Consider the following 25,826-nt stretch of genomic DNA (forward strand, 5'->3'; position numbering starts at 1 on the left):
CCTTGTCCCTGTGCCCTAGTTTTGCTCGGACGTAAGTGGGCTTTTGGCTGGATTTGAGTACCACAAATGAAGCCACCTCTGACCCATGTTTCTGGAGCTGGAGGAAGGCTGGGAAGGCAGATGCCAGCCTTGATCGGGCGCATCCAACGAGGTCCTGCACGAGCATGCTGGCGCAGGCAGACCCTGTAACCAGGGCAAGGTGATGCAAGCCGCGTTTTTGGGGCCATAAGACCTGGAAATGAAAGAAGCCAGGATTTCTGCGCTGTGTGGAGTCTACGGATCCCCAGGTGAGACAGACTGAAGGTGGACATGGGCCCACAGGGTGGCAGCTGCAGAGGAGCCCTTCTGCCAGCCGGTGAGGGGCTGCCTTGTTCCTGCAGGGAGGGTTAGATGGGGGACAGCTCGTCCCTCTGGCTCAGAACAGGGGGTGTCTTTCTCCTGTCAGCAGCCCATCCCAAATGTCCCTCTCATCTCGGGGGCCACGGCACGGTGGCCCCTTGGCCCAGCTTGTCCTGCCTGCAGCTGCCCCGTGAGGACAGCTGCCAGCCCGAGACACCGTTTGGGCGCTAATTAGATGGAAGAAAATCCCCTTAATCTCTCACTCCCCATCCCTCTGGGCTGAATCCATGAGCTCTTGTTAAAACCAGCTTCTGTCACCACTCCTGCTCAAAATCGGCTCCCCAAAGCCCCTCCATCACCTCCCCCCACCCCATCACCCGCAGGAGGGCATGGTTTCGGCATCACTGCGTCCTCATGGAGCCAGCCGCGCACCGAGCATCTTTGAATCATTATTCACAGGACGGAGAGGCTGCTCTGTCTGCTCACCAGTCTGAGTCATCACCCCCTGTGAAAAATCTATTTTTGCTGCTTCTTTGTCTCTGGGAAGAAGTCGTGGTCCCTGCTGAGGGAGAGGTCGAGACCCCAGGAGTGGTGAGCCCTGCCCGCTGCGGCACCCAACTCTTCCACCTCTGGGCACGGGCAAGTGGGTCGGGGCTGGTGTGGAGGGGCTCACCCACCCTGCTCACCCCTGCAGCAGCATCAGCCGGAGGGATAAACCTCGCCGCTGCGATCCTGCAGCCTTTGGCGATAAAATCCGGATGGCCAGGCTAGCGCAAAATCCTCAGCACAGCATCGCTTGCCCCAGCCAGGAACCCCAAAAGCCTCGTAGAGGTGTACAGCTTTTTTTTTATAGGGTCGCAGGGAAAGGAACCCTTCCCCACCCTTTGCATGGTGTGGGGTGGGCTGGCACCCACAGCACCCACGTGGGTGCATTTCAAATCCACTCCCGCCTGGCCGCTGACAGGGGTGGGCATACTGCAGGCAGGGGGTGACACAGGGGGGGTGCAATTCCCCGCCAGCACCGGAAAGGGGCAGGTGGGAGGCTGGTGGCCTCCCTTCATGCTGCGAGGCGCAGGCTTCTGTTTCCTTTGCGTCCTGCACCAGTGCCCACTCGTCCCTGCGCACCAAGCGCTCACCTGCCTGGAGCGCGCGCCGGCCTCGCTGCCTGTCACTGAGCTTTCTCCACATCCACCTTCTCACCCCCATCCATGTTCACCTGTGCTTTTCCTCCTCATGGTTCGCTTCCTCTCTCCTTCTTCTTTAAACCCCTCCATCCAATTTCTTCTCCTCCTCCCCACAGCCTCCCGGCACCACAGGCCTCTTGCTGGCTCTGCGGTGAGGATTTGAGGAGGGCTGGGGTACAATGCACCCTGTGAGGAGAGAGTGCAACTGTGCCCCACCAGCAGCATCCCACTTCCTGCTTGCACGAAGCTGAACTTGAGGAATCTTTGTAGCTCCAGCTCCCTCGTTATCCACTCAAAAGCGCCTGGGGGAAGAAGATGTAATCTTTACTGGTGTTTCACATCCAGCGCTGGAGCTGTTTTAAACACACACGAGCTGCCGCTTCCCTGCCGGCTAGGAAGGATTTCCTGCCATTATTGAGCGGAACCTTAAAATCGATTTGCTTTCCCTCCACCGCTCCCCTTTGCTCGGCTGGGCTGCGCAGCCCGGGCCTCGTTGCACCTGGAGAGGGACGAGGGCACGGCTTGTGTTGGGCGGGCTGTTGGAGCAAGGAGAAAGCGGGTGTCCAAAGTGTCGTCTCTGCGAGCGGTTTAGGATAAAGCGATGGTCAGGGAAGATTAAATGTAGGTATTTATTTCCCAAATGGATGGCGTGGGCGTGCGGGGCAGGGGGTGAGGCATCCCACACGGCCGCTCTCTGCCAGCGCTCGTGCCTGGGCTGGGAGAGCAGGAGGCATTCCCAGAGCTGGGAAGTCACCGGGTTTAATTTTTAGGAGAAAGGTGAGGAGGAAAAGGCCATGAGGGTGGGGACGCCCGATTGCGAGGTGATGACCCTCAGGGTAACGAGGGGGCCTTTCCTTCCAGCCTAAACATCTTACCCCGGGGGCGGGGGGGAATCTTCCCCTTGGGCTGTCCCGGGGGAGCATCCCCTCGCTGGAGGGGGATTTCAGTGATTCCGAGCCCAGCCTGAGCCCAGCCTAACCCCGTCCCCGGGTGCCCCCACGGCCTGGGGGAGGGGTGCTCATCCCACAGCCAGGGAAGGATGCTCGGCGGAGGGTTTGGGGGGGGGGGGGGTTACCCTGAGAGAGGCTGGGCCGGGGCGGGGGCGGTGCGGTGCGTGCGGCACCGCCCGGCAGATATAAGCGTGGCGCGGCGGGGCCCCGGCGCCGGTGTTGCTGCCGGTGCCGTCCTTCCCCGCCGACTCCCTCCGCTCCGTCCCTCCATCACCCCCCCGCTTTGTTTTCTCGCCGTCCGCGGGCTCGGGCCCCCCACGCCGCTGCCACCCTGAAGTTTCTGGCGGTGCTGCTGGCGGCGGGCATGCTGGCTTTCCTGGGGGCCATCATCTGCATCATCGCCAGCGTCCACCCGGCCGGTACCGCCGCTCCCGCTTCTCCCCCCGCCGCCGCCGCCGACAATGACTCGGCCGCCGCCGCCCTGCTGCCCGCCGCCGACAAGGGGCTGGGAGCACTGCACGGCCCCGCCGAGGCTCTGGCCAGTCCCGGGCCGCGCTTACCGGGTGCCCCTCCGCCTCCTCCCCTCTTCAGCCGCTTCGTCTGCACGCCGCTGAGCGCCGAGTGCCCGGCTACCGGTAGCGCCACCGGTACCGGCAGCGGCCCCGAGGAGCTGCTGGCGCTGCGGAGCGCGGCGGCCCAGCTGCGCCGGACGGCGCTGGAGCAGAAGGAGCGGATCCGTATGGATCAGGAGACCATCCGGGAGCTCACCGGCAAGCTCAGCCGCTGCGAGGGCGGCCTCCGAAACCCCCCCCTCCCCGCCGCCGCCGCCGCCCCCCCGCCTCCCGCCGCCGCCGGGCTCCGCGCCGCCCCGCACCCCGGCACCATGGGCCACCCCCCCGCCGAGCCGCCCGCCGTGCGGGAGCTGGAAGAGGCCGTGCGAGCCCTCCAGGACCGCATCGACCGGATAGAGGTGCGAGGGATGCTCCCCGGGGGGTGGGGGGATGCTCCCGGGTGGGGATGCTCCCGGGCCTCTTGGAGGGGGGGATACTCCGCACACACCATTCCCCAAGCCTGCTACCACCCGCACCCCGAACGCGCTCGTCCCCTTTGCGAGGCTTCAGGCAGGTGCTCCTCACCTGCCCTTCCCCGAGGTCTCACCCCAGGGGCGAGGGGCTCACTCTCAGCACGCCCCTCTCTTCCCTCTGTGCCGGGTGGTCCCAAGGGGCCAGGGCTGCCCTGCTTCCCCCCACCCCAGTCTGCCCCCAGGTGGGGTGCCTGGCTTACCCTGTAGCCTCCACCAAGGCCTCCACCAGAGCGGGACGTCAGCTCAGGGCCAGACCCTGCCCTTGAGCAGAAAGATAAATCCCATCCGCTGCTGTTGCGGTTACGAATGGGACACCTCGCAAAGTAAAGGGTGGTGCCACCCACTGCCAGCCCAGCACCCCTTCCCCTCAGGGTTCTTATGGAGAAGGGGGCAGCTGGGGCCGCTCGCCGTGCCCATCGCTGCGGCATCGGGCTGTTGGGTCTTGGGATGTTGACCCCTGGTCATGTGCCCAGCAGGCTCAGCCTGTAGCCCAGCCGCAAGCCAGTGGCACCAAAGGCTCTACCCCAACACCTGCGATGGGGCCTGTCATAGAGCGTTGGGCACGTTGGTCTGTCTGGGCTGGTGTGGGCTCAGCAGTGGCACAGAACTCGGCAGAATTCGCAGGACGCAGCCGGGGCAACAGTTTGGGCAGATGAGAGCTGTTGGAGGGGAGTTGGCTCGTTTCCCCAGGGAGTCTGCTTGACATGCTCCATCTTTTCTGGGGGTTGTGTTGTCCTCTGAGGTCTGCTGTGGCCAGAGCCACCTAAACCTCCTTACTTTCCCCTTTGGTTCCCTGCTGTCCTCTCTGCTCCTCCCTAGAGCGTGGAGCTTGGAGGGAGGCCAGGGCAGGACCCTGTGGGGTCCCTTGCCCCAGCTTTGCCCTTCTGGCCCCCCACCCTTCACTACAGCCCCACAGGCACAGTAGCGGCAGGCCACGGGTGAAAAATTCAGAGCCGCTAAGGTCACAGGCTGAGAAGCGAGATGGAGAAGGGAGGGTTATCATAATGGCTGGAGAGATGAAGAGGGAGAGAAAGCTGCCAGTAAACGCGTGCACACGCATAGGGAAAGAGCTGGAGAGCGGAGGAAGCACCGGTGAGCAGCCAGGGTAATGGACACGCACATGCATGAAAACAAACACGGAGACATGCCGAGCACGTGCGGGGAGAGGCGCGGGGGGATGCGCAGCCCGGCTGAGCACGATGTCCAGAGCCCAACGCAGCCAAAGAGAGGGACGGAGCCACCCTGAAACCCTCCCCTGCAGCTCCAAACAAAGAGATTCTCATGAGCAGGATCGCACAACCGGGCTAAGAAATGCAGGTGCGGACAGCAGACGTGCTCACCCAGAAATAAAGGGCAGGGAGGGGGAATCAGCCCCTGCACACGCCCACCAGTGTGTGGGCAAGGACCAGGCGATGCGTGGTGGGACGGTGCCCGGCACATCAGTTTGAACCTTGGGGAGCATCGGGCCTTTAGCTGCTCTCCGGTCACGATCTCCCCATTCCCTGAGTTGGCTGCGTCACCCGTGAGCTGCCCTGGCCCCTCTCCTGGGGTTTCTGGTGATGGCGGGGCGGGGGTTTTGGGGTGGAGGAGGGTGAAGCTGACAAGGGCCAGAGCAGGCTCTCGCCTGCACCTGCGGAGCCTGGAGCGATGGCTGGGTTGAACCTCGCATGTGCACATAGAGATGAGGAAGATGAGCATCGCGTCACCAAAGATGTTCCCTCTCACGCTGCTGGGGACCCAAGGGTCCCAGGGGTACTCCACAGGGGAGATGCGGCACCCCGAAATATGGAATGGAAATAGGAAATAGGGCAGTGTATTGCAGGTGAGATGGACTTTGGCGGCCTGGGGTCTGGCCTGCTGTAAGGTGTCACCTGGGCCGGCCTGGTGACAGCCACAGCTCAGCCAGCCAAGCCCTGGGGTCCCACCTTGGCTGTGAGGCCAAGGCTGTCCGTACTCCCCTCTGGGCAGATACCCCAAAACTTGACGACAGGCTGCTTGTATTTCTCTATCCCATGCATCTCCCACCGGTCAGCCCTGGGAACCTTCCTGGATACCCCATGGTGGGGGATGGGGGGGCACCCCTGGCCCCAGCAGCATCTCCTAAAGCTCTCCCCAGCTCACCCCAGAAGGTGACCTGGATGGGGACAGTCCCAGAGCGACTGGCAGCACGCCAGAGGCTCCGCGAAACCCAGCGGGAGGCAGGGAAGGAGAGGAAACCCTGGTGAAGGCTGCAGTGGCTTCGCCTTGGGAGAAGGATGACAAAATGCCATACCCCTCCCCAGGGAGGCTGCGTCCCAGGGCATCTCCCTGCGGGCAGTGAGTGCCAGCAGGGATGCTCACTGGCAGCTCTGGAGCTGGGATGGTGGGGAGGGGGCTGGCAGAAGATCGCTGACCTAATCTGGGTGCTTTCAGCCCCAGCTGCAAGGCATAACAAGATTTATCGATTTATTTAACTATTAAGTCATTTGATTCATCTTTGGTGGTGGTGTTTCCTGGGGTGGGGGGATCCAGGGAGGGCCCCCATGGGCTCGCTCTTTGCCCTCCACCGTTTTGGTAGGGACAGGCAAGCACAAGCATGGTGTTCGCATTGAGACATCTTCTGTCACGTTCTCCTAAACCCCCAAGGCATCGCTCACGCTTTCCTCTCGTGCAGCAGCCTGGCTCGGTTTTTTCCTTCTGTTTTTGAGAAGTGTGTCTGTTCCCCCCCCCCGCCCCCCGCTGCCGCTCTCCACGCGTGCTCACATCCATACGCTCGGGTGCATCTTGGCACGCAGAGCCGGGGGGCCCAGATGCTCCTTTTCCACACTTTTAATTACCGCTGCACATGGAAACGGAGCAGTTTTGGAGTGAGGAGGGAATAGCCCCAGCCCCCTGGGCTGTGCTGGGTGCAGATGCCATTTTCATCCCTTGGAGGGGAGCTGACCTGGAGGGGGGACAGCCAAACAGGCCCTATGGGGAACCTGGCCTCAATAGAGCTGTAACAGCTTGTTTGCTTCTCAGCCGGTGTCCGGCTGTTCTGTTGTGGCCGGTGACCCGGCTGCTGGCAGGAAACCTGTGGGTAAGGGCATGGAAACAGGAGTGAGCCGTCTGCCTCCCTCCCATCTCCATCTCCAGCAGAGTGAGGATGGAGACCCCTGAATCGTGACAGCCCTGGGCCCCCCAGTGAGGTTTGAGGGGGACAGGAATGGGCAGTGAACTCTCCTCTTGGGAGGAGGAAGAGGAGGGGAAGGCCAATGCGTCCCTGCTCGCCCCCCACCCAGAACAGTTGCTCCTGGGGTTTAATGACCCTCAAGCTCCTGCCTGGGTCCGAAAGAATCCAAAAAGGTGGCAGGGTCTGAAAAACCCCGGTGCGGCGGGTGTGCCATCCTGCAGCAGCGAGCATCCCATGGCGGTGGCCGCCGAGGAGCTGCAGGCAGGCTGGGAGGATTCGTGGGTCCAGGGGAGGGAATGAGGCTGCTGTGTGCGCACACCCAGCTCAGCATCGTGGTCCCTGGGATGCGCCGGGGGCATCTTCCCGCAGGCATCGTCCCATGGTCCTGCCCACCCTGTCCCAGCAGCTAAGGTGGGCACTTGCATGCCAGAGGCCGAGGGGGAGCAGCGGGGCCCAGATTTGGCGGTGCATTAGTAAATGAGGCTTTGATCTCCTTACATAAATCAAAGTGAATTTGCCGACCGAGGGCTACAACCCGAGCGAGTGCACATCGACGTGCCTGCCAATGGCCCCCCACCTCCCCCACCCCGCCAGCTGCTGACATTTAATGTGATTAATATCACCTGGCATCTTTCAATCTTTTTCGCTGGCTCCGGTGGCCAAAAACATCGAACGAGCCTCCCCCACACCCGCTGCCCACTCCCCTGCTGCCTGCGCAGCAGCAGATGGGAAGCCGGGCGCCTGCCGAACAGCCGGGGAGAAGGCGCTTCCCCCCCCTTCCCCTCCCCGGAGGTCACCAGTTGATAACAATTGCACAATTAGCATTAATAATTTTGCAAATAATTTGATTTGGGAGAAAGATGCTCAAGCGACAACTTGGAGGTGCGGAGGACGTTGAGGGGATGCAGCCCAACTCTGCACCGGGGGGATCACCCAACACGTCCTGGCTGCGGAAGGTGGCATAAGAAGGTCTGGTCTCCTGTCCGGCCGTGGTCTGGCTGTGGGGATGGGGATGGGGTCTGCTAGGATGCTCCTGGGATGGTGGGGTGGGCCTCAAACTTGGCTGGATGAGGCTACTGGCTGCATCCCTTGCCGCAAGGAACATGGGGCCAGCAGTGGTTTGGGCAGCAGTGTGGGTCCTGCTGTTGGGCTGGAGGAACTGGGAAGAGCTGGGAAGAGGGACGGAGGGGGAAAAACCTCAGGAAAGGGGAAGGAATTGAGCAAAAGGGGAGAGAGAGCGCGTGTGTGCACGCAGAGGGGAGCATCAGGAGGAGACGCTCCGAAGCCAGAGAAGCGAAAAAGTCATAGGGAGAAAAGTTACAGAGGGAAGAAAATAGCAGCAGGAGGAAGGGGGAGGAAAAAAAAAGCGCTCAGTCACTACTGAATAATGTAGGGCAGGCTATCGAGGGCTAGCGAGAGCGACAAAAGCTCCCAGCCTCTTCTTTTTTCGTCATTAACAGATGGAGCCATGCATGAAAGCAGGGACGTAGGCTCCAAACCTGCGGCTCGAGCAATCAAAAGCGTGCGGCAGACGGGAGCGTGCCAGCCTCCGCCGCAGCCAGGCGGCATGAAAGGATGCGAAAAGCTCTTGGAGCCCGCGGGATGTGGACAAAGAGGCGAAGGAGACCCCCTCATCCCACCTGCCCTGCCCCCTGCCAACCCAGCCAGCTCCGTTTGGATACGAGTGCAGGCAGCCCCGGCTGGGAATTATCCCTGATGGAAGGATGGGAATTAACCTTTTCGCTCGCCTTTCTGCTCATCCTGCTATCCCTTCCCTGCTTCTCAGCCGGCTGCGCCAGTGGGCCCCCAAGACCCCCACAAAAAAAGGGTTAAAGCCCTCTCCCTGTTGACTAATCCCTCCCTGTTTTACGGAGACCGCAGGTAGGACGCCCTTTGCCGGGCGCTTTTCCCTTCCCAGAGGGGTTTTGCTCTCTGCGAGAGCACCCCCGGTGCCGCCGGAGCGAGCCAGCAGCGAAAGCTGGCGTTCGGTCAGGGCTGGCAGATGTCCCCCACACAACCTCTCTTTTCTTGCTGGGTTTTGGTTCTCCACGTTGTTTTTCCTCACAAAACCTGCGCATTTGTCCTGGCAGAGCCCGCTGGAGGCTTTTCCAGGCCCCAGGACGTCACAGCCGCTCTCTTATTTGCAGCCTGAGTTTGTTCCTGCCCGGTGCGGGGCCATTTGTGCTCACACGAACACCATCTTCTCGCTGCCTCTCTCCTTGCTCCCTTCTCCCTCCTGTTCCCATCCGCCACGGTTGCATCCTGCCTGGCCAAACCCGGCTTTCCTCCAGCCTTCCCCTCCCCTCTGTTTTTCGTGATGGATAGCAAAGATTGGAGGTGACGTGGGGGGGCATCCCCCGTCGTGTCTTTCTGTGTGTAATCATCAAGTCCTGTCCATCCTGGAAAAGTGGGATATAGGGAAGAAGAAAAAGCTGGAAGCCATGACCACAGATGAGTGTGGTGACCTCCTCCAGGCCACCTCCAAGGCGGAGGGGTTCCTGTCCAGATCAGCAGGGATGGCATCACCCCATGTCCCACCAGCACAAGCGGTGCGAATGTCCAAGGCTGAAGCAGCCATGCAGACCTCTCTTGGTGCTGCAGCAGCCGCAGTGGCCTCTGCCTTGGCCTCTGCCAGACTTCCCACCACAGCCACTCCAGCACCTTCAGAAAGGTCTGGCAGCACAGAGAAGGTGGTCACCATCTTCCCAAGCCTACGTCAGAGAGCTTAACACCCACGGATGTGGGGAAGGGAGAGGGCTGCTATTTACGGAGAAACACCAGGAGCATGGCAAAGGGCCACATTCTCCCTTCCAGCCTGGTTTTCTTCCAGCCAGGATGGAGACTCCCAGCGAGATGGGAGCTGGGGTCTTTGCAGGGTGCAGTAGTGGTTTGGAGCATCTTCACCGGGTTTTGGATCAGCCGCAGAAAGTGTTTTGGTCTGGGTTTTAACCCTGATGAGCCAAGATGTGCTCAATATCCTCAAGCGATGGGTCATGTCTCGAGGACTGGAGGACCTACCACTGGTCCCACTTCTCTGTAGCATCCTGATGGCCCGGGAGAGGCTGGCTTACGCTTACGGAGAGCTACCTGCCCAACCTGGCACACGTGCACACACCCCCCACGCACCGGCTGAGCTGGGCTAAGAGGATTACAGCCCCATTATCTGATGTTAATGTGCTGGCTGTGGTGAAGCAGCCTCACGCGCGGTGGGGAAGGGGAGCTCCAAGCTCCTTCCTGGGTTGTCCCCTCCTCATGAGAGGCTGCCTGCAAGGGATGAGGGTGCTTCCCGTGCGTCCTGCCCTTGCTCTTTTTCTGAAGCAGCAGAAAGTCACTAAGAGCAGCCAAGCTTCGTTTCGCTTCAAACTCAATGGGGGCTCTGAGAGGGGAGGTACAAAGTCAGCTGGAGCCTCTGGGAGAAGACCCTGCAGCAGATGTGAGGCTGTGGTTCCAGCTCTCCCCATGGTGGTGTGGGCTGGGCATGTCCTTATTTAACCTCTCATGGTGACATCACACTGAGTTTTCTCTTTTCTCCTTCCTTGCTCCCCCATCACCGCTGCTGCCAAGTGCAGCAGGAGCTGCCAGCCCGCACCAACGGCTCAGTGCCCACTGCCCCGGCGTTCGCCCGCGATGCCCTTCACACCAAGATGGAGCAGCTGGAGGAACAGCTCCTCTCCAAGATCCTGACCCTGCAGAAGGAGCGCCAGGCCGCCAGTACTGACCGCAGCCAGCAGCAGCACGACATTGAGAAGGAGCTGAACTCCCTCCAGAACCGGGTGACGGAGCTGGAGCATGGTGAGTCCTGCCTGGCGGGGATGAAGGTGGTGCAGGGGGGGTCCCTACCCCTGGTGCATCTCCAGGAGAGCCTCAGGACAGGCCACCCTCATCCCAATTATATGTGCTGACCCTCCTCTCCATCCTTTACACGTAGGACCACCGGGCTACAGTCCTCCTGATGCCTTCAAGGTGACCATCCCAGTACAGAACAACTACATGTACGCCCGCATAAAGAAGAGCCTGCCGGAGCTCTACGCCTTCACCATCTGCATGTGGCTGAAGTCCAAGGCCCTGGCGGGGCTCGGCACCCCTTTCTCCTACTCCGTCCCGAGCCAAGCCAACGAGATTGTGCTGCTGGAGTGGGGCACCAACCCCTTGGAGCTGCTCATCAATGACAAGGTCAGTCCAGCTGGAGCAGGGATGGGAGAGAAGCCTCTGCCCTCATCTCCCATGCTTCAGCTTTCCTGGGAATTGATGCTCCTGGGGGTACTGGGATGGGAGAGCTGGGAGGAAGGGGCCTGGGATGGAGAGGGGAGGCAGGAAGATGGGGAGGATGGCTCACGGGGAGGCAGAAGCAGTGCATTCAGATGTCTGTTGAATTTGGGGTGCTGCCACCGTGGGGGTGCACCCCTTGCTCTGCAAGGGGCTGGGTGGACACCGGCGTCCCAGTGGCAGTCCCACCAAGCACCAGGCTCTTGCTCTTCTCATGAAGGTTGCCCAGCTGCCACTGAGCTTGAAGGACAAGGCCTGGCACCACATCTGCGTGGCATGGACCACCCGGGACGGCAAGTGGTCGGCGTACCAGGACGGTGAGCAGCGGGGCGCTGGTGAGAACCTGGCCTCCTGGCACGCCATCAAGCCCCAGGGTGTCATCATCCTGGGCCAGGAGCAGGTAGGTGCCAGCCTGACCCCCAACGGCTGCTGGTTTGTATTGCTCTGTTGAGAAGCTGGCCAGGGGACAGCCCTCAAATGGGGTGAGGGTAAGGGGTAGCACAGGCAGGAATGCTCAGCACAGTGCATTGGCAGCTTGGGTGAGGGGTTCTCCTGCCTGCTCATCCGACCTTCTGGTGGGCCACACGCACTCGTCATCTTCTCCTCTTCTCTCTCTCCATCCTTCTGTCCCCCGTTTTCTCCCTGCCTTGTCTTCTTGCACCTCCTCCTCCACGTGCCCATCCCCTCTTTGCCATCGGGCATCTTGCTCCGCTTCTCCCCAAACTTCTCCCTGTCCGCCTTGCCCTGTTTGCCCACTGGGTGCATGTTCCTTCTTCTGTCCCCATCCCTGTCCCATCACCTCTCCTGCTCTTTCCCAGGACACACTGGGCGGCCGCTTTGATGCCACGCAGGCCTTCGTAGGGGAGATGGCACAGTTTGGCGTGTGGGACCACATGCTGGCACCGGCGGAGATCCTGGGCTTGGCCAACTGCACCTCCCACCTCCAAGGCAACGTGATCCAGTGGGACGACCAGGCAGTGGAGGTCTTCGGAGGTGCCAGCAAGGGGGGCTTTGCCGCCTGCGAGGAAGGGAGGAAGGCGTGAGCAGCCCCTCAACCCCTCTCCAGCGCCAAGGAGCCTGGCGGCAGCCCCGAAGCAGAGAGCCCCTTTCTCCCCTCCCAGATCACCGACCTGCGCCACCACGCTGGGGCGATGCTCAAGCCCCCCACGCTGGTGTCCTGGGAGGGAGGGAGGGGCCCTGGCAGCCACTCTCTTGCCCCTGCACTGGCGGTGTGGCTCGTCCTCCCTCCCGGCACATCTGCCCCTGGGTCTTGCCTTGCCCCACTTCTGTTTCGGGAGGACCTCGCCGTACCAGAGATGCGTGCGGGTACGGTGAGGGTCCCTGCCTTGTCAGCCCCAACAGGGAGTGGGAAAGAGACCTTCATCCTCCCCAAACACAGTCCAGCCTCGGTGGGATGCCAGTGTGTGGGTATCCCCTGAGCACATCCCCTTTCCTTATTTATTTCTAGCGCCCGGCCAACCGGTCTTGTGAGCCCGTACTCCAAACGAGGCCAAAGGCTTGGCCAGGAGCATCTTCCCCTCCAGCCCCATCCCCTCTTCTGCCGCCTTGGTTTTCAAGCGCAGCCCCGGGGAGGCTGAGGGAGGATGGCAGAGGGTTGGTGGGGCAGTGCTCCCCCCACACACCCCCTTCTCTTGCCTCTGCTGCCTATTTGGGCAGGGCTGCCCAAGGGGAGCCAGGCTTTCGAGGCAGAGTGGGGTTCCCACAGTTGGGGGGGTCAGTTGGCCACCGAGGAAATGAGGAGAAAGGGGCAAAGCATCTCCCCCAGCCCTGGCCAAGGGGAAAAGAGCGCAGCACTGCCACTGAAGGGAGCAAAAGCAAGGGAAAAAAAAAAAGTAGACTCGGGATGGTGGTGGCTGGACGAGCCCTGCTGTTCATGCCCCGGCCTTTTGGGCATTGGATTGGGTCGCTGCCCCTGCCACCACCTTGGTCCCCTGCGTTGAGCTGCTCCTGGCCAGGGAGGGGGCCACTGCTGGCCTCGGAACTGGGGTGGGGGCGATGGAGTGGGCTGGTGTTTTCCCCGTGGAGTGCCTGAGAATATGCTGTTTCCACGCTGTGTGGTCACCAACGTCTCAATACGTGACTGAGTGAGAGTGTGTGTGTGTGTGTGTCTGGGGGTGGGAGGGTTATTTTGGGGGTCTCATGGTTGCTCAATGTGATGTTTAGCTTCCAGTGCTTCCCCCTACCCCAAGTCCCACTTTGCGCTTTTGGCAACGGCTGCTCCCTAGCCCAAGGGAGTCAAATAGGGCAGAGGGGACAGCCCTGCCACCCAGCATCACCCCCCAGCAGGGTCCCCACTGGGGGGACGCAGAGGGGATGGGGCGCAGCCCTCGTGCCAAGTGGGAAACACTGTGACCTTTGTGCACCCCGCCGAGCTGCCCCCCCTTCTTCCTCGTTCGCTTGTGCGCTTTCTCTAATGCTCATTTGTGAAAGGGGCCTCTGACATGCGCCCGTGTTGGGACATTTCTTTTGTAAAGCTGATCGTGGACAATAAATGTGATGTTTTCTGTTCGAGCCTCCTGTGGGGCGTGGGGTCACTGCAGGGATGGAAGGGATCGGCTGGCCCAAGCCGTGGTGTCCTTCCTCGGGATGCTCAAGTGGAGGGAGATGGCCAGGCCCACAGCTGCGTAGCTGATGTTACAGAAATACCATCATGAGGGTCTGGGTATTGCCACAGCGGAGGTGTCACAGTTTGGGCACTTCTCATCTACCCCACCGTGCAGGAACACAGGCTGCTGGGGGCTGGAGGGGGAGCACCTCTCCACAGAGGAGGTACCCCCATCCTGACAACAGGGAGCAGAAAGTCAGTGGGAAATTACGGCCTCCAGGTCAGACCATGATGGTGAGGAGCTCACACCTAAATCTAATTAAGAACTAGTAATGAGTTCCTGACCTAGCTAGGCACAAGCTGGTTTGCCCTCAGCACGGCTCTTGGAGCTGCCTCTTCTAGAGCAACCTCTGGCCAGGTCTGCATGATGGTTTTGCCCCTCAGTGGGTCCCATCCCTCCTAGGAAAAGTACAACCTCACTGATATCTGGGGAGACCAGAGCATAAAAGCAGAGGACCCAGTTTTCCCCAGGGCTCTGCCACTGCTGATGTGCTAGTGGAGTCTCCTTGCTGAGCCAGAACCATCCCCCGCTTCTTCTGGAGGGTATTTAATGCCATAAAACAAAGTCTGGGGCTCTCCCTTTCAACCCCTCAGCACATCTCCTCAAAGTTGAGAGCTTTTTTTTTTTTAAGAAAAAAATAACTCTGAGTACGTACTTCAGCTGGAGCATACGCTCAAGTGCTTTGCTGAGCTGCAGGCTCAACCCCGCATCACTGACTGGAAGGGGTTCAACAGGTGACCTCTGCTCATATGCCCAGATAACAGCAGCGTCGTTAGGAAGGATGGCACCTTTTAGAGGAGGAAATGCCCAAAACCATTGCTGGGGTCCCACACTTAGGAGGAGGTGCAATAGGGGAGGGACTGGTCCAGAAGACCCTCCTAATAAAACTGCAGGAGCCTTCCAAGGAGGCTTTTGGGGCTGCCGGCCAAGGCAGGAGAGCTGCGGGAGGATGAGCAAGGATGGAAACAGCCTGGCCGCTGGTGCAGGGTACTGGCATAAAACCCATTTCCTCCGGAGCCCAGGAACCCAGCCTACGCCGGAATGTGTGTGAAGCCCCTCCACCTCGGAAAAGCAGGAACAAAGGGACACCAGGAGATGCTTGAGCAGGGACTGCCCTCCGCCTCCCCACCAGATGACGCTGGCGCGATCCCAACCCCAGCCGTGTCCCCAGTACACCTGGATCCGTCACTGCTGGGATGGGAGAAATGGGGGAGCCTGGCAGCATGGCTTCTGCAGGGTGACCTCTTCTCCCCTCAGAGGGTCACAGCCAATTGGGCAGACCAAGGGGACGCAGGAAGACTTGATCTAATTTATCCAGACATTTTAAAAGCTTACGGCAAATGCCTCTGTATAAGGCTCTTCAGGAAGCGAAGGCATTACGGGGAGATTAAAAACGGGTTGGGAGACAGAAAATCAAGAGTAGGAATAAATATTTTATTTCCATCCTGCCCTGACTCTCTGCAGGAAGCAGCGGCTGCTTCTGGCCCATCTGGGGAGGAGGAGAGCAGAAGGAGAGCTTAATTTTGGTAAGCTGTGCCTTGCAAGACCTGCTAACGTGCGACAGGGCTTAAAAGGTTGAGGAGACAACAAATCAATGGCGTTGCTGGCTGGAAGGAGTAATTACAACGACTTACACATATTGCTTGCTTCTAAATTAACCAAGAGCACTCAGGAGAAGCCCAGCGTCTCTCTAAGGGCAGCCGGTTGGAAAACAACGCGTCGCACGCAGAAGAGGCGAGGAACAACAAAGTCGCCCTTAGGGGGGTTAAAGAAGGGAATTTTTAACAACGGCGCGGAGCAGGTTTCGTGGTTAGGGTAGGAGTGCTCAGCTGGGATGCTGTGTTGCGTCCAGATAACTAAGATGGCGGGGTGGAAAAAGAGGGCAAGAGCCGAAGGCAACCCAAAATGTGGGCAGAGCAGAGGTAGGGGCATCGCCGGGCTACGGCGGTTCAGCGGGGGCTGGCGGATGAGGGGATGGTGGGGAAGACAGACGGATGTGACGGATACTGCTCGCGTGTTCTCCTCGATCCCCCCACCACGGGGCTGTTAACACACTTCAAGGGCAGGAAAGGGACTGCCATTCCCCTTCCTAATCTGCAGGAGTCGCTGCTACGGGGCTTCCCATGGACTGGGCGCTTAGCCGGACTCCAACACCTCCCGTTGAAAAGGGCTTCGTCCTGCAATGAACAAGAAGATCAGGTCAAACACAGCAACAGGAGACCTTCGGGCTTGACAGCTATTAATTATCAGGTTTGAGAAGAAAATGCTGCAATTCCTGAACCCCTCCGGCCCCTGCCCGCCTTTCCAGAGGGCACCACCAGGCAGCCCTGGGACCCCCAGGTGCGCTCCTGTGCTCTCTGACCCCCACAGCATCAGCTTTGGGCTCGCAAGTGGCAGTTCCCTGCAGCAGGTCAACCTCCCGATCCCCTCAAACCAGGTCAAGCCAGCCTGCACTTCGACCCCAGGAGGTGACACTTCCGAAGTCCTCGTTACCCGCGCTGCCCTAGCAATGGGAGGCCACCTTAATTGCCTTCCTGTGCCTCTCCATCCTGCCAGGAGCCTCCTCCGCTCCCTCCCGGAGCCAGGAAAGCTCATTAAGACTCGTGTGGCACTCGCATTGGGAACGCGCCGTGCTTCCAGAGCATCTGGCACAGGAATGGCTGCTAGCGCTGCGGCAGCAGACGTTACTAGAGGCGGCAGCCGTTACTAGAGGTAGTAGCTAAAGGCACCTGTGGGGCGCTGCCTTGCCCAGCAGATCAAGGGATCCAACTGTCCCAAAGCAGGTTGCTCTCTCCTCCGGAGCAGAGGCCTGGGCTGCTTTCAGCTGCCACCCATTCCTGCACACCAGTATCACCTTCCTTGAGCTCAACGCAATGTTGCGGATCCATTCTCAGCAAAATTTGGCTTCAGCATCTTCCCCTCTGGGCCTCCTGAGCATTCCTCCTGCCTCTGGAGAACTGTGACCATCTTATCCACCCTGGGGCAGCCACAGGGTGGACCTTGGTGTGCCCCGAGTCCCCAGGCCAGGTCCTTCGGTACTGCCCGAGGTGGTGTGGAGCAGCCCCTGGGCTGCGGCTGGCAGGGAGGACAGCAATCTCCAGCCCCCTGCTTTATTGCAGAGAGGAGAAAGGGCACGGATGGAGAGGTTCCAAAACCTGGCCAGAAGCAGCCAAGAAAAGAGAGAGTTTGTGGGTGCCCTCCACCTGACGAAGAGTCAGCCTGCCGTCCGGTCTGCTACCGTCAACAGTGGAGATGGCTAAAAGAAAGCACAGGGCAGTATTTTCCAGTCAGTGGTTAGATTTCTGTTTCTCAGCTAAGGAGTACAACACAATCTAACGCCGGGTGGCAAACGGCACTTCTCTGTTTTAATGCACTTCACCATGGCTGCCGAAGGCAAAGGGCTGAAAGAGTTTCCACTTCTGATCAGTGGTGAATAAGAACAGACCAGCCGGAGCAGACCAACCATTACAGTTCCTTAGAGATCCTGAAGGGCGAATCGGACCCTTGCTCTGGACTCCTGGCGCCTGGTCTCTCTGCACGGAAACTAAAGACCAGGTGATGTGAAGCCGACTGCGTATCTGCCTTTTGCGCTAGCAGCTAAGGGGCCAGCACGCGTAAGCTGTGTTGGCCCAATAAGGCTTTGACTGGCTCGCAGTGCTGTAAGGGAGGCAGCCCGCGGAGACCCCGCACTTGAGAGTCCAGAAACGAACTGCTCACGTTTTGCTAAGCCATAGCTGACGGAGACAGGCCAGTGGGATGCTTCCCTTCCTCAGGAGGCATCTCTACCTCGCAGCCCCGCGGTTTATCCCGCCACAATCACAAAAAAAAAAAAATGGCGTTCCTATCTTTGGGCCCTCTGTAGTTCTGGGTTTTTCCTTAGCTTTTCACCTAGGAGCCGCTGATGAATAATCCTCACAACCAGTCCCAGCATTTCCCGAGGGGAACGCTCCCTGTGGACGCATTGATCAAAACTGAAGCACATTTAATTGAACCCAGAATGGCAGACGCATGCGCGCTCCCCACGTGTGCGCGCACACACACACACACGAACAGAGGCGTACGCACACAAACACGCTCGCCTGTGTCGACTCGCTGCTTGGTAGCAAAAGTGGGTGAACTACACAGGGATTAAAGCATTAAAAAAACCACAGCAAGAATATGATGCTTGAAAGCGCTGTGTCCCTGGAGAGATTAGTGTAGCTGCCTGGAGATAAAGTAATGATGATGGAAAGATCTTCTTCCTCGCAGAGGTTCTATTCCTAATTATCTCCCCTACAAAAAAAAAAAAAGATGATCTCCCAGCTTTCATCTGTCTCTTGACAATTTTAGCACCGCGCCTGCCTCATTGCAAGAGGCCGATGCTTGCCAAAAGGAGGAAGGAGAAGAAATCGGCACAGGAGGGAGGAGAACGAGGGCGACAGGAGGCAGTGCTTCATCCCCGTCACCCGCAGCAGCGAAGGCAAAGGGAAAGACAAACGATCACTGCAGCATTGTCTTTCCCAGCCCAAAAACAGCTCCGCTGCCTCCATCACTGCTTTGTCAGGCGAACAACCAGGAGGTCTGCTTCACTTTTACACCAGCAAAAGAGACAAGAAGACGTCCTCCCTGTGGTTATAGGGCAGAAAAAGGTGCTTGGGGATTATGGTGAGGGAAGAGGACTCCTCCATGAGCTGGCAGTGGCGGGAGAGTGCCCAGCTTGTTCTCCCCCTCTCTTTTCTTCTTCAGACTGCTAGAAAGCCATTATTCTTTCAGCAGCCAGCCAGCAATAGGATGTTTCAAACACACACCAGCCAGAAGACCGTACGGAAGATCTGGCCCACAAGCCACCCTACACAACAAGGATGGGCTCTGACAGGAACCCCAGCATCATGCCCAGCAGCTGGGGCTTTGCATAGAAGTCTTTCTCCTAGGTATTATCCTGGAGCTTGCTGCTTCTCCACCTGTATTTATTTCAGACTAACACAATCTTAGACCCCCAGGAAACTGTTTAAACTGGTTTAAGGGCAATCAGTGCTCAGCTAGCAGGATGCAGAGGCAACACAGGTTTCCTAGAGAGCCGAGAAAATCCTCAAAGCAAACAGACGTTACAAATATAAAGGCCAGGGGGGCGAAGAGCTCACGGGGAGGGGGATTAGCGTTACAGGAGCTGTTCACAAACCCATGACCCATCCTCACAGTATCAGTCTCCTTTCCGGTTGCATCAAGATGCAAACACCAGCAGTTGCCTCTCCATACAATGAGAGCATATACAAAAAAAAAAATAAACAAACCCTGAATTGCCCCAAACCACTCCAATATTTGTCCTCGTTGTTTAAAACAGAAGGTAGAACTAGGCCCCAAAAGGGTTTTAAGTCAGAAAAACATTAAGGCTGCAGCCACAAGGCAGTTCGGCCGCGGGTGCGGCTCGGAGCCCACCACTGCAGCCCCGCCAGCAGAAACCCGCCCCGACGCCTTGGAAAGGGCGGGAAGTACAGAAGCCTCCCGGAACCCCCTTCAGCCCAGCCCAGGGGAGACAGGGCCCCTCCTCGCTGCTGGGAGACGGCCTTCCTGCCTTCCCTCCCTCCCAGCAGCCGCTGACCCTGAGCCCCCTCCTCCTGCTCCAGCCAGGGTCGCTGAGCCCGGATTGGGCTCGGCGCAGGACAGGCGCCCCGCGGCCACCCCACTACCGCCTCAGGCCCCCGCACTGTAGTCGGCAGGGCAGCCCACCAATCAGACGCGCCAGGCGGCGCGCTCATAGCCAATGGACGGCGAGGTAGGTGGGACTTCCTGCGCCGGTTGCTACTACAAGCAAGGCTCTTCCTTAGCAACGGGCTCTGGAGTGGTTGTGTGGGCCGCGGCGGCGGTGCAGGTGAGGCCGCGCCCGGCGCCCTCTCGTCCCCTTCTCCCTCTGCGTCTGGGGCCGCTTGCCGAGCCCTTCTCTCCCTTTCTGCGGGGAGGAGGGCAGCGGGCTGGTGTGAGGGGGCCGTTTCGGGTGTGCGGCCCGCTCGGACCGTATTGGGGCCCCTTGGTGGTGCCGCGCCGGGGGCGGAGGGGAGGCTCCTCCTTGCCGTGTCCCAGTGCCCAGTGGCTCCGATCCTCTCCCGCCGCCGACGCTGCGGTGTGCCTTCCCGGACTCAAGGCTGGTGGGCTGCCCCTAGACCGCCTCCCTGCCCTGGCTTTTAACCGCCGCAGCCGCCCGTCGGCAGCTCCTCCCTGGGGAAACCGGCCCGTGGGGCAGCCCCGGCAGCCTGCCTTGGTCTGTGGCCCCGCGCACATCTCGGGGAGAAGCTGAGTGTTGAAGTGGCCCCTGGGGTTTGTCCCTCTGTGGGAGGCTGGTGGCAGCCAGCCAGGCAGGTGTTCTGTCCTGTGGTGCTTCTGGTGAGGATGTCTACAAGTCCCATGGTCCCTTGTGTGAGAGCTGGTAGCCTGTCAGAGTTGGTGCTTTATCCAGCAACTCTGCATGCTTGGTGTAAACGCTTGGTCTGTGTGGTGTTGCCTGACACCATGCTCGTTTTGTTTTCCCTTTAATATGGGATCACCTTGCTTCCGCTGGGTAGGAGAGGAAGGTGCTTTGCTCTGGATGAGAGAACCAGAGGGAAGCCTGTGGAGAAATGTTCTGAGTCTGCCAGTCAGACAGTGCTGTGCCTCTGCGTTGCCCAAGTAGAGGCTGGTTGGTAATTAGACCCAGAGGCATGGTCCAGCATTTTCCCATATGGTCCTCCTCAGCTGACAAATGCTTGAGGATGTGAGGAACAAGTGCATAAACCAGACCAAGATGTTCCTGTTAAACATTTCCATCCACATATGTACGCTGATCCTGTTCCTAAAATACTCTTATGCTTTGCTTGTCATGCGCAGTTTGAAACCCTCGCAGATAATAGCGTCCTGGGAAAATCCTCTTGGAATTAATCAATAGATGTAACGGCTGATGTATTGTTCCCTCATCCCTTGTCGGAAGCTGTACCCTGACTTGGCTCTTCCTTCAAGCTGGATTGGTGCTTCTGCGAAGTGCTGTGCTCTTGAAGCCTCGTTTATGGAAAATGTTACGTTTTAAAAATTTGTTTGCTTTAATGGTCTGTGAGATAACTCTAAGTGCATGGCGTGTGAAAATGGTACTGGGAAACAGTAAGTAGCTGAGACAGTAGGGACAGTATTCTCGTAATAGTTTTAATGGCCTTCCATTTTAATTTAAAGTTTTCTTTCTCTTTCCTGTGTTTGTTTTTGTTCAAGCAGCGTCCTCTGGGCCGAGAAGTTTCCCCTCCTGCTGAAGCCGCTCTGCCCGTGTCCTGAGAGCCGTGTTCCTCTCAGCTGTCTGTGCTGCAGCACCTTGCTGAGCTCCAGGCAGCCCCTCCGCCCCCTCCCGGGGTCACTGTGGAAAGACCATGGCAGACACTGGGGAGGGGAAAAAGGAGGAGGCTGATTATAAAAGACTTCACAGCTTTCCACTGATTAGGGTAAGAAGAGGGGTGGATTACACATTTACCTGTGTTACTTTCATTCTTGCTAACCTTCCAAACTAGAATTTCTCCCCCTGACAAGCTGCTGTGAGAACATGTGTACTAATGGTCCTGCGGAGGGATCCCAGCCATCACCGCTGTTTTGTCTCTGTTCTTGACCTCTGTCAAGGAAAATTACTAGCACCGTTGTTCCCCCTGTCAGCCAGGGGAAGCCTGAGGCGAAGCGATCCCTCTAATAGATTGAACTTGCTGCCTTTGGAGTCCTCTCCTGTGTTTTGGATGCAGCTTTTTTTTTTTTTTTTCTGGATGCAGCTGGAGTAAAAGATCTTGCTAGCCAGCCAGATAGCAGGAAAAGAAGAAAAGGCTGTGTAATTTAGACTTCTTTGTTGTGCTTATAGCAACAGTTAAGAACTGTGGTTGAAGCAGTATTAGCCTGCTTTCCCTTTATCTTATAACAGAAAAACTGACAAAGGTATTATCCCCTCCTTTAAGCTGAGCTTACTTAGTGCTAGTCTAACTGTTAGGTAGAAAAGAATTCTACATTGCTTGGAACAAAGGAACGAATTGATCATTTGTAATGCAGTGTACCATTTTTGTATTTACTGTTCTCTGAAACCGTGGAAATGCTCCATGTACTGAGAAGCCGGAGCTCCTGGTAATGCTTCCCACCTTGAAGCGTTAAAAGGCAGGTGGACTAACTGCCTTTTGTCCACGCCCAGCAGTCTGGGCCCTCGCTGTAGCCTGGGTAAAGTAAGGGCTACTTACTGTTGCCTTGTGTCTAGCTCTTGTATTTTCTGCTTAGTTCCTCTTGGTTTTTTGCTCTTCCCAGCACACAGACATGCCGGAGGAGATGCGTGTAGAGGCCATGGAGCTATGTGTCACAGCGTGTGAGAAATACGCCACCAACAATGAGGTACTAGCCAAATCCCAAAATGGCCAGCCTTCAGTTGCTGTGACTCGGGGAGCCTGCAGGAGCAGGGCAAGGGGTGTGGGGCAGAGAGGAGTCAGATTCTGCATCCTATTACTCTCTCTCTGCACTGAGCAAGGGCTGAAGACGGCAGGGAGCTTGGTTAGATCTGAGATGTGCTTCCCTTCCCGGTCAGCAAGACCTGTAATAGCACTTTGCTTTCATGCAGGAAGCAAAGATTAGTGGTGATGCCACCTCCCAAACCTTACCTCCTTCCTGGCCCTGCCTGTGACGTGCTTCCACTCTGTTCATGAAATGCCCTGAGGGTTTGGTTCAGAACTATGTGGAGATGGGCCTGTCCTGTCTGTTCTTCAGTGTTGAGCAAGGCTGTCCCTGCCAGACTTGGGGAGAGACTCTTGTTTTGGGGATGAGCACGTGAAACTCTTTGAACCTTTAGCTACAGTCTGTTAAGTCTTCCCTCTGGGCTTTCAGCCTGTTGAATGAAATTACTGAGACCATATAAATGGGGGGTGATGGAGAAGTTATGGTCTTTGGGAAGGTTGTCCTTAACCCTGAGAGCCAAAGATAAAGGAAAACACACCTTTTTCCGTGGGCAGGGCACAGACTGCTTGTTGCTGGAGCAGTTTTGTGTTGGAGCAAGGCAAAGCTCTGAAGCCAGAGATTCCTTCTGTCCCATCCTGCCTGAGACATCGCATGTCACTGCAAAATTTTCCTCTCTTGTTTTTTAGATCAAGCAGGGTGTGATCTGGGAGAAGTGAGGGTTTTAAGAGTCAGCCTAGTTTCAGTGTTTTGGTAATTAGCTGGAGAAAAAAAAAAGGACTCCTGTAAAAATAGCCGCAGCTTAGTGACCTGAATCTCCTCTCACGCTCACTGCACCCAGCATAACTCCATCGGCATCTAAACGGGAGCTCTTGCTTCAGACTGGGTGAACGAGAAAAGTGATTGCTAGGTGCAGTTCTTTAATTTCTCCTAGCTGCTGTGTCAGGGGCTGCTGAAAACACAGAGACTTGTTTTACCCTTGGGCGTAGCTCTGGGGAGCTCCCAGTTCCTGCAGCGCAGCTCCTATACCTGTTGCCCATGGCTCGAGTAGTTTATTAAAGGGAGAAGATGACTAGGGGGATCTTTGCATAAAAACTCGCTGCTTGCTCTGTCTCACACTATGCTCTCCTTCTTAACATTCTCCAGAGCGCTGCCAAGATGATCAAAGAGATGATGGACAAGAAATTTGGGTCCTCCTGGCACGTGGTGATTGGAGAAGGCTTCGGCTTTGAGATCACTCACGAGGTGAAGAATCTGCTGTACATGTTCTTTGGTGGCAGCCTGGCCGTGTGTGTCTGGAAGTGCTCCTGACATCTGGCCTGGTCCCAGACTCGCTGCATTACAAGAGATCTCTTCCTTCTCTTGATGACAGGTTTTGGACAATCTGGAGGTGGGGCTTTATTTTTAATAGTTAAACGTCAACATTTTTTTTCCATACTGACGCAACAGTTCTGTGGGATACATATAGTTGAGGGATGTGTGCGTATAAATTTGCTAAACTGTCGTGTCCTTGCTCGTGGGATTTCTCACCTGTCTGTGGCTCTTTCTTTGCTGTTTGAGCCGAAGCAGGAAGGAGGTGGGGAATAGGTAATCTCACCACAGGCTGCAGAGCTGTACAGCAGCACTAGGAGGGAGAAGCAAAAGAGAAAAGGTGCTATGTAGCCCTCCTTTTTTTTTTTCTTTTAATTTTTTTCTTTTAATTTTTTTTTTCCCTCTGCCACGTGTTCCATATTGTGTCCTCTTCTCTGCCTTCCCCACCATTGTGTGGGATGCCTCTGACCAGCACCCATCTCTCCTCTCTCTGAATGCCGAGAACGCCTTCTTCCGCCCTTCCCAGATGTCCATACAGAACTGGCAGTGCCAAGGGTCTCCCTTCGGGCTGCCCGCGGAGGTGTTAGCCACAGGGAAGCAGACTCAGCTTGCCCTTCCCCGCTTCTTTTGGGAGGGTACGACAGCTGAGCTGCCTGGGTGTAGGAGGTTGCTATGCAAACTGCCCCCTCCTTTCTCGCCCACCGCACACAGAGATAGCATGAAAACACAGGCGGCTGACGACGCCTGGGGAGTGGGTGAGAGCTTTTCATACGGCTCAAATGCCTCCCTGTCAGTTCTTGGGGGTGTTGCGAGTGCTGTGTTCTTTCAGCATCTTGTTTGGAGGCTGGTAGAGGAAGGAGGCTCCATGTGAGATATCACTTGGTCATCAGAAACCTAACGTCTTTCTCGACTTGCGTTCTTTTAGCCTGTTTCATTTTTTTAGAGCTGTCAGTGTTGGAGGATGGAATGAACATAGTTGTATGTTACGTCTATGGCTTATTTATATAAATCTGGGGAACTGTGTTTTTACAATAAAAAGTTAGTAAAATGCCCTTTTCTGTGTGTGTTCTAAAATGAAAATCCCAAAGTGGAGGATGAGAAGGAAAAGTAATTGAGGAAACACAGAAATAAGCAAGCAACGGTGTAGGTTAGGTGGAGGACAGTGACAAGTGTCCATCCTGTGTGTTTCCTGGGCGAGTTGTAGGTATCGGAGATGTGATCTCATCCTCTCTGTTCAATTCCTTTCACCACTGCAAGCCACGATGCTGAGGAAGGTTGCCAGGTCTGCAGCTGTCAAAGCAGCAGCAAGGGAGTGTACCTGTGTCCTCTGCCTGGCCAGTGTGCCTCTGCTCTGACCTTTGGGGTCTCACATTTGTGGCCTCCTTGATTTTTCAGACCTTCCTTTTAGAAGGTCACCAGCAGTATCACTGGCACCACGTGTTTTGTGAGAGGCCACAGTCTAGTCCATAGGTCAATTCTGAAGGACCTCTCTGCATTAGTGTCTGTGGTGGATCAAACTGGTGGAGTGTGTTATGGTTCCTTTTGTTCCTTCTCTCAACCTCAGCGTGACGCTAGAGATGTCCTTCCTCCATTTCAGTGTGTCAGAAGCTCTTGTTTAAGCCAGGAATTGGAGTAACCTGAAGACAACTAGAAATCACTTCAAATTTGGACCATCTGTGCTGGCTGGGCCCCACATCTTCTCACATAATTCCTTTCTGATCAGGTAGAGGGGACTTGCAAGGTCGCGAGGGACACATAACTGGTACCATAATGTAGTTGGTACCATGACACCTACCCTGTGTGGTGGAACCACAGTGCCAGGAGCATCATGCAGTGCAGAGGAGTCCAAATCCTTTGAGCTGTCTCGTGCTGTGGTTACTCTGTCTCACTCCAGCTGGCTGCCTTTCCATGAAGATAGCACTGTTGACTGGCACTTTCTGCAGCTGGCAAAATCTGATTTGCTGTTCCGTGATGTTCTGTTTCCTCCAGGTTGAGAGAAAAAGGTAAAGCCAGTGTCTTTGGAATGCCCCTCGTTGGAGCATGATGATACTGTCAGTCATACCACAGTGGCTTTAATCGTGCTTCTTTCACACTAATGAATAATTAACTGCTGTGTGCATATGCACAGACACGCTGGTCATGGACATCTCTGCGGGGTCGTGCTGACCTGCCGATGATCACGGGGATCTGTTTACCTCAGCACGCAGTCTTTTGGCCTCGCTGCTGGTCTCTTATCTCTTTGGCCACCAGCTGACCAAAGTTGATGTCTCAGTGACCCGCATCGGCAAGAGGCCAATGTTGACCGCTCCCCAGACTTCTCCAAGCAGGAGCGTGCAGACAGATGGAGGTGAGCTAGGTGCGAATTTGCAGCAAGTCAGCTCCCACACTGTAACTCCCCCAAGGTAAGCGCAAGGTGGCTCACGGGAGAGTGGCAGGCTATTTTTGTTTCCAAGGATAACAGCTTTCCCACAAGAAGTTACCATGAAGAAGTCGACCCATCTTAGCTGGGTT

The 25,826-nt window shown here is 57.1% G+C and overlaps 2 protein-coding genes across 2 annotated transcripts; both read left to right on the forward strand.

Moving 5' to 3' along the window:
- Window positions 1-2,705: 2,705 nt before the first annotated feature.
- Window positions 2,706-13,506, forward strand: NPTXR (neuronal pentraxin receptor). Its single transcript, XM_086752804.1, has 5 exons — window positions 2,706-3,443; window positions 10,278-10,500; window positions 10,637-10,881; window positions 11,195-11,374; window positions 11,793-13,506. Exons 1-5 carry the CDS (start codon window positions 2,838-2,840, stop codon window positions 12,015-12,017), a joined length of 1,479 nt encoding a protein of 492 aa, XP_086608930.1. The 5' UTR covers window positions 2,706-2,837; the 3' UTR covers window positions 12,018-13,506.
- Window positions 13,507-19,430: 5,924 nt separating this feature from the next.
- DNAL4 (dynein axonemal light chain 4) lies at window positions 19,431-24,367 on the forward strand. Its single transcript, XM_086740124.1, has 4 exons — window positions 19,431-19,449; window positions 20,814-21,034; window positions 21,867-21,950; window positions 23,151-24,367. Exons 2-4 carry the CDS (start codon window positions 20,963-20,965, stop codon window positions 23,313-23,315), a joined length of 321 nt encoding a protein of 106 aa, XP_086596250.1. The 5' UTR covers window positions 19,431-19,449; window positions 20,814-20,962; the 3' UTR covers window positions 23,316-24,367.
- The last annotated feature ends 1,459 nt before the right edge of the window (window positions 24,368-25,826 follow it).

The sequence above is a fragment of the Chlamydotis macqueenii genome, chromosome 1 (genome assembly GCF_036417535.1).
Source record: "Chlamydotis macqueenii isolate bChlMac1 chromosome 1, bChlMac1.mat, whole genome shotgun sequence".
In the NCBI taxonomy this organism is placed as follows: Eukaryota; Metazoa; Chordata; class Aves; order Otidiformes; family Otididae; genus Chlamydotis; species Chlamydotis macqueenii.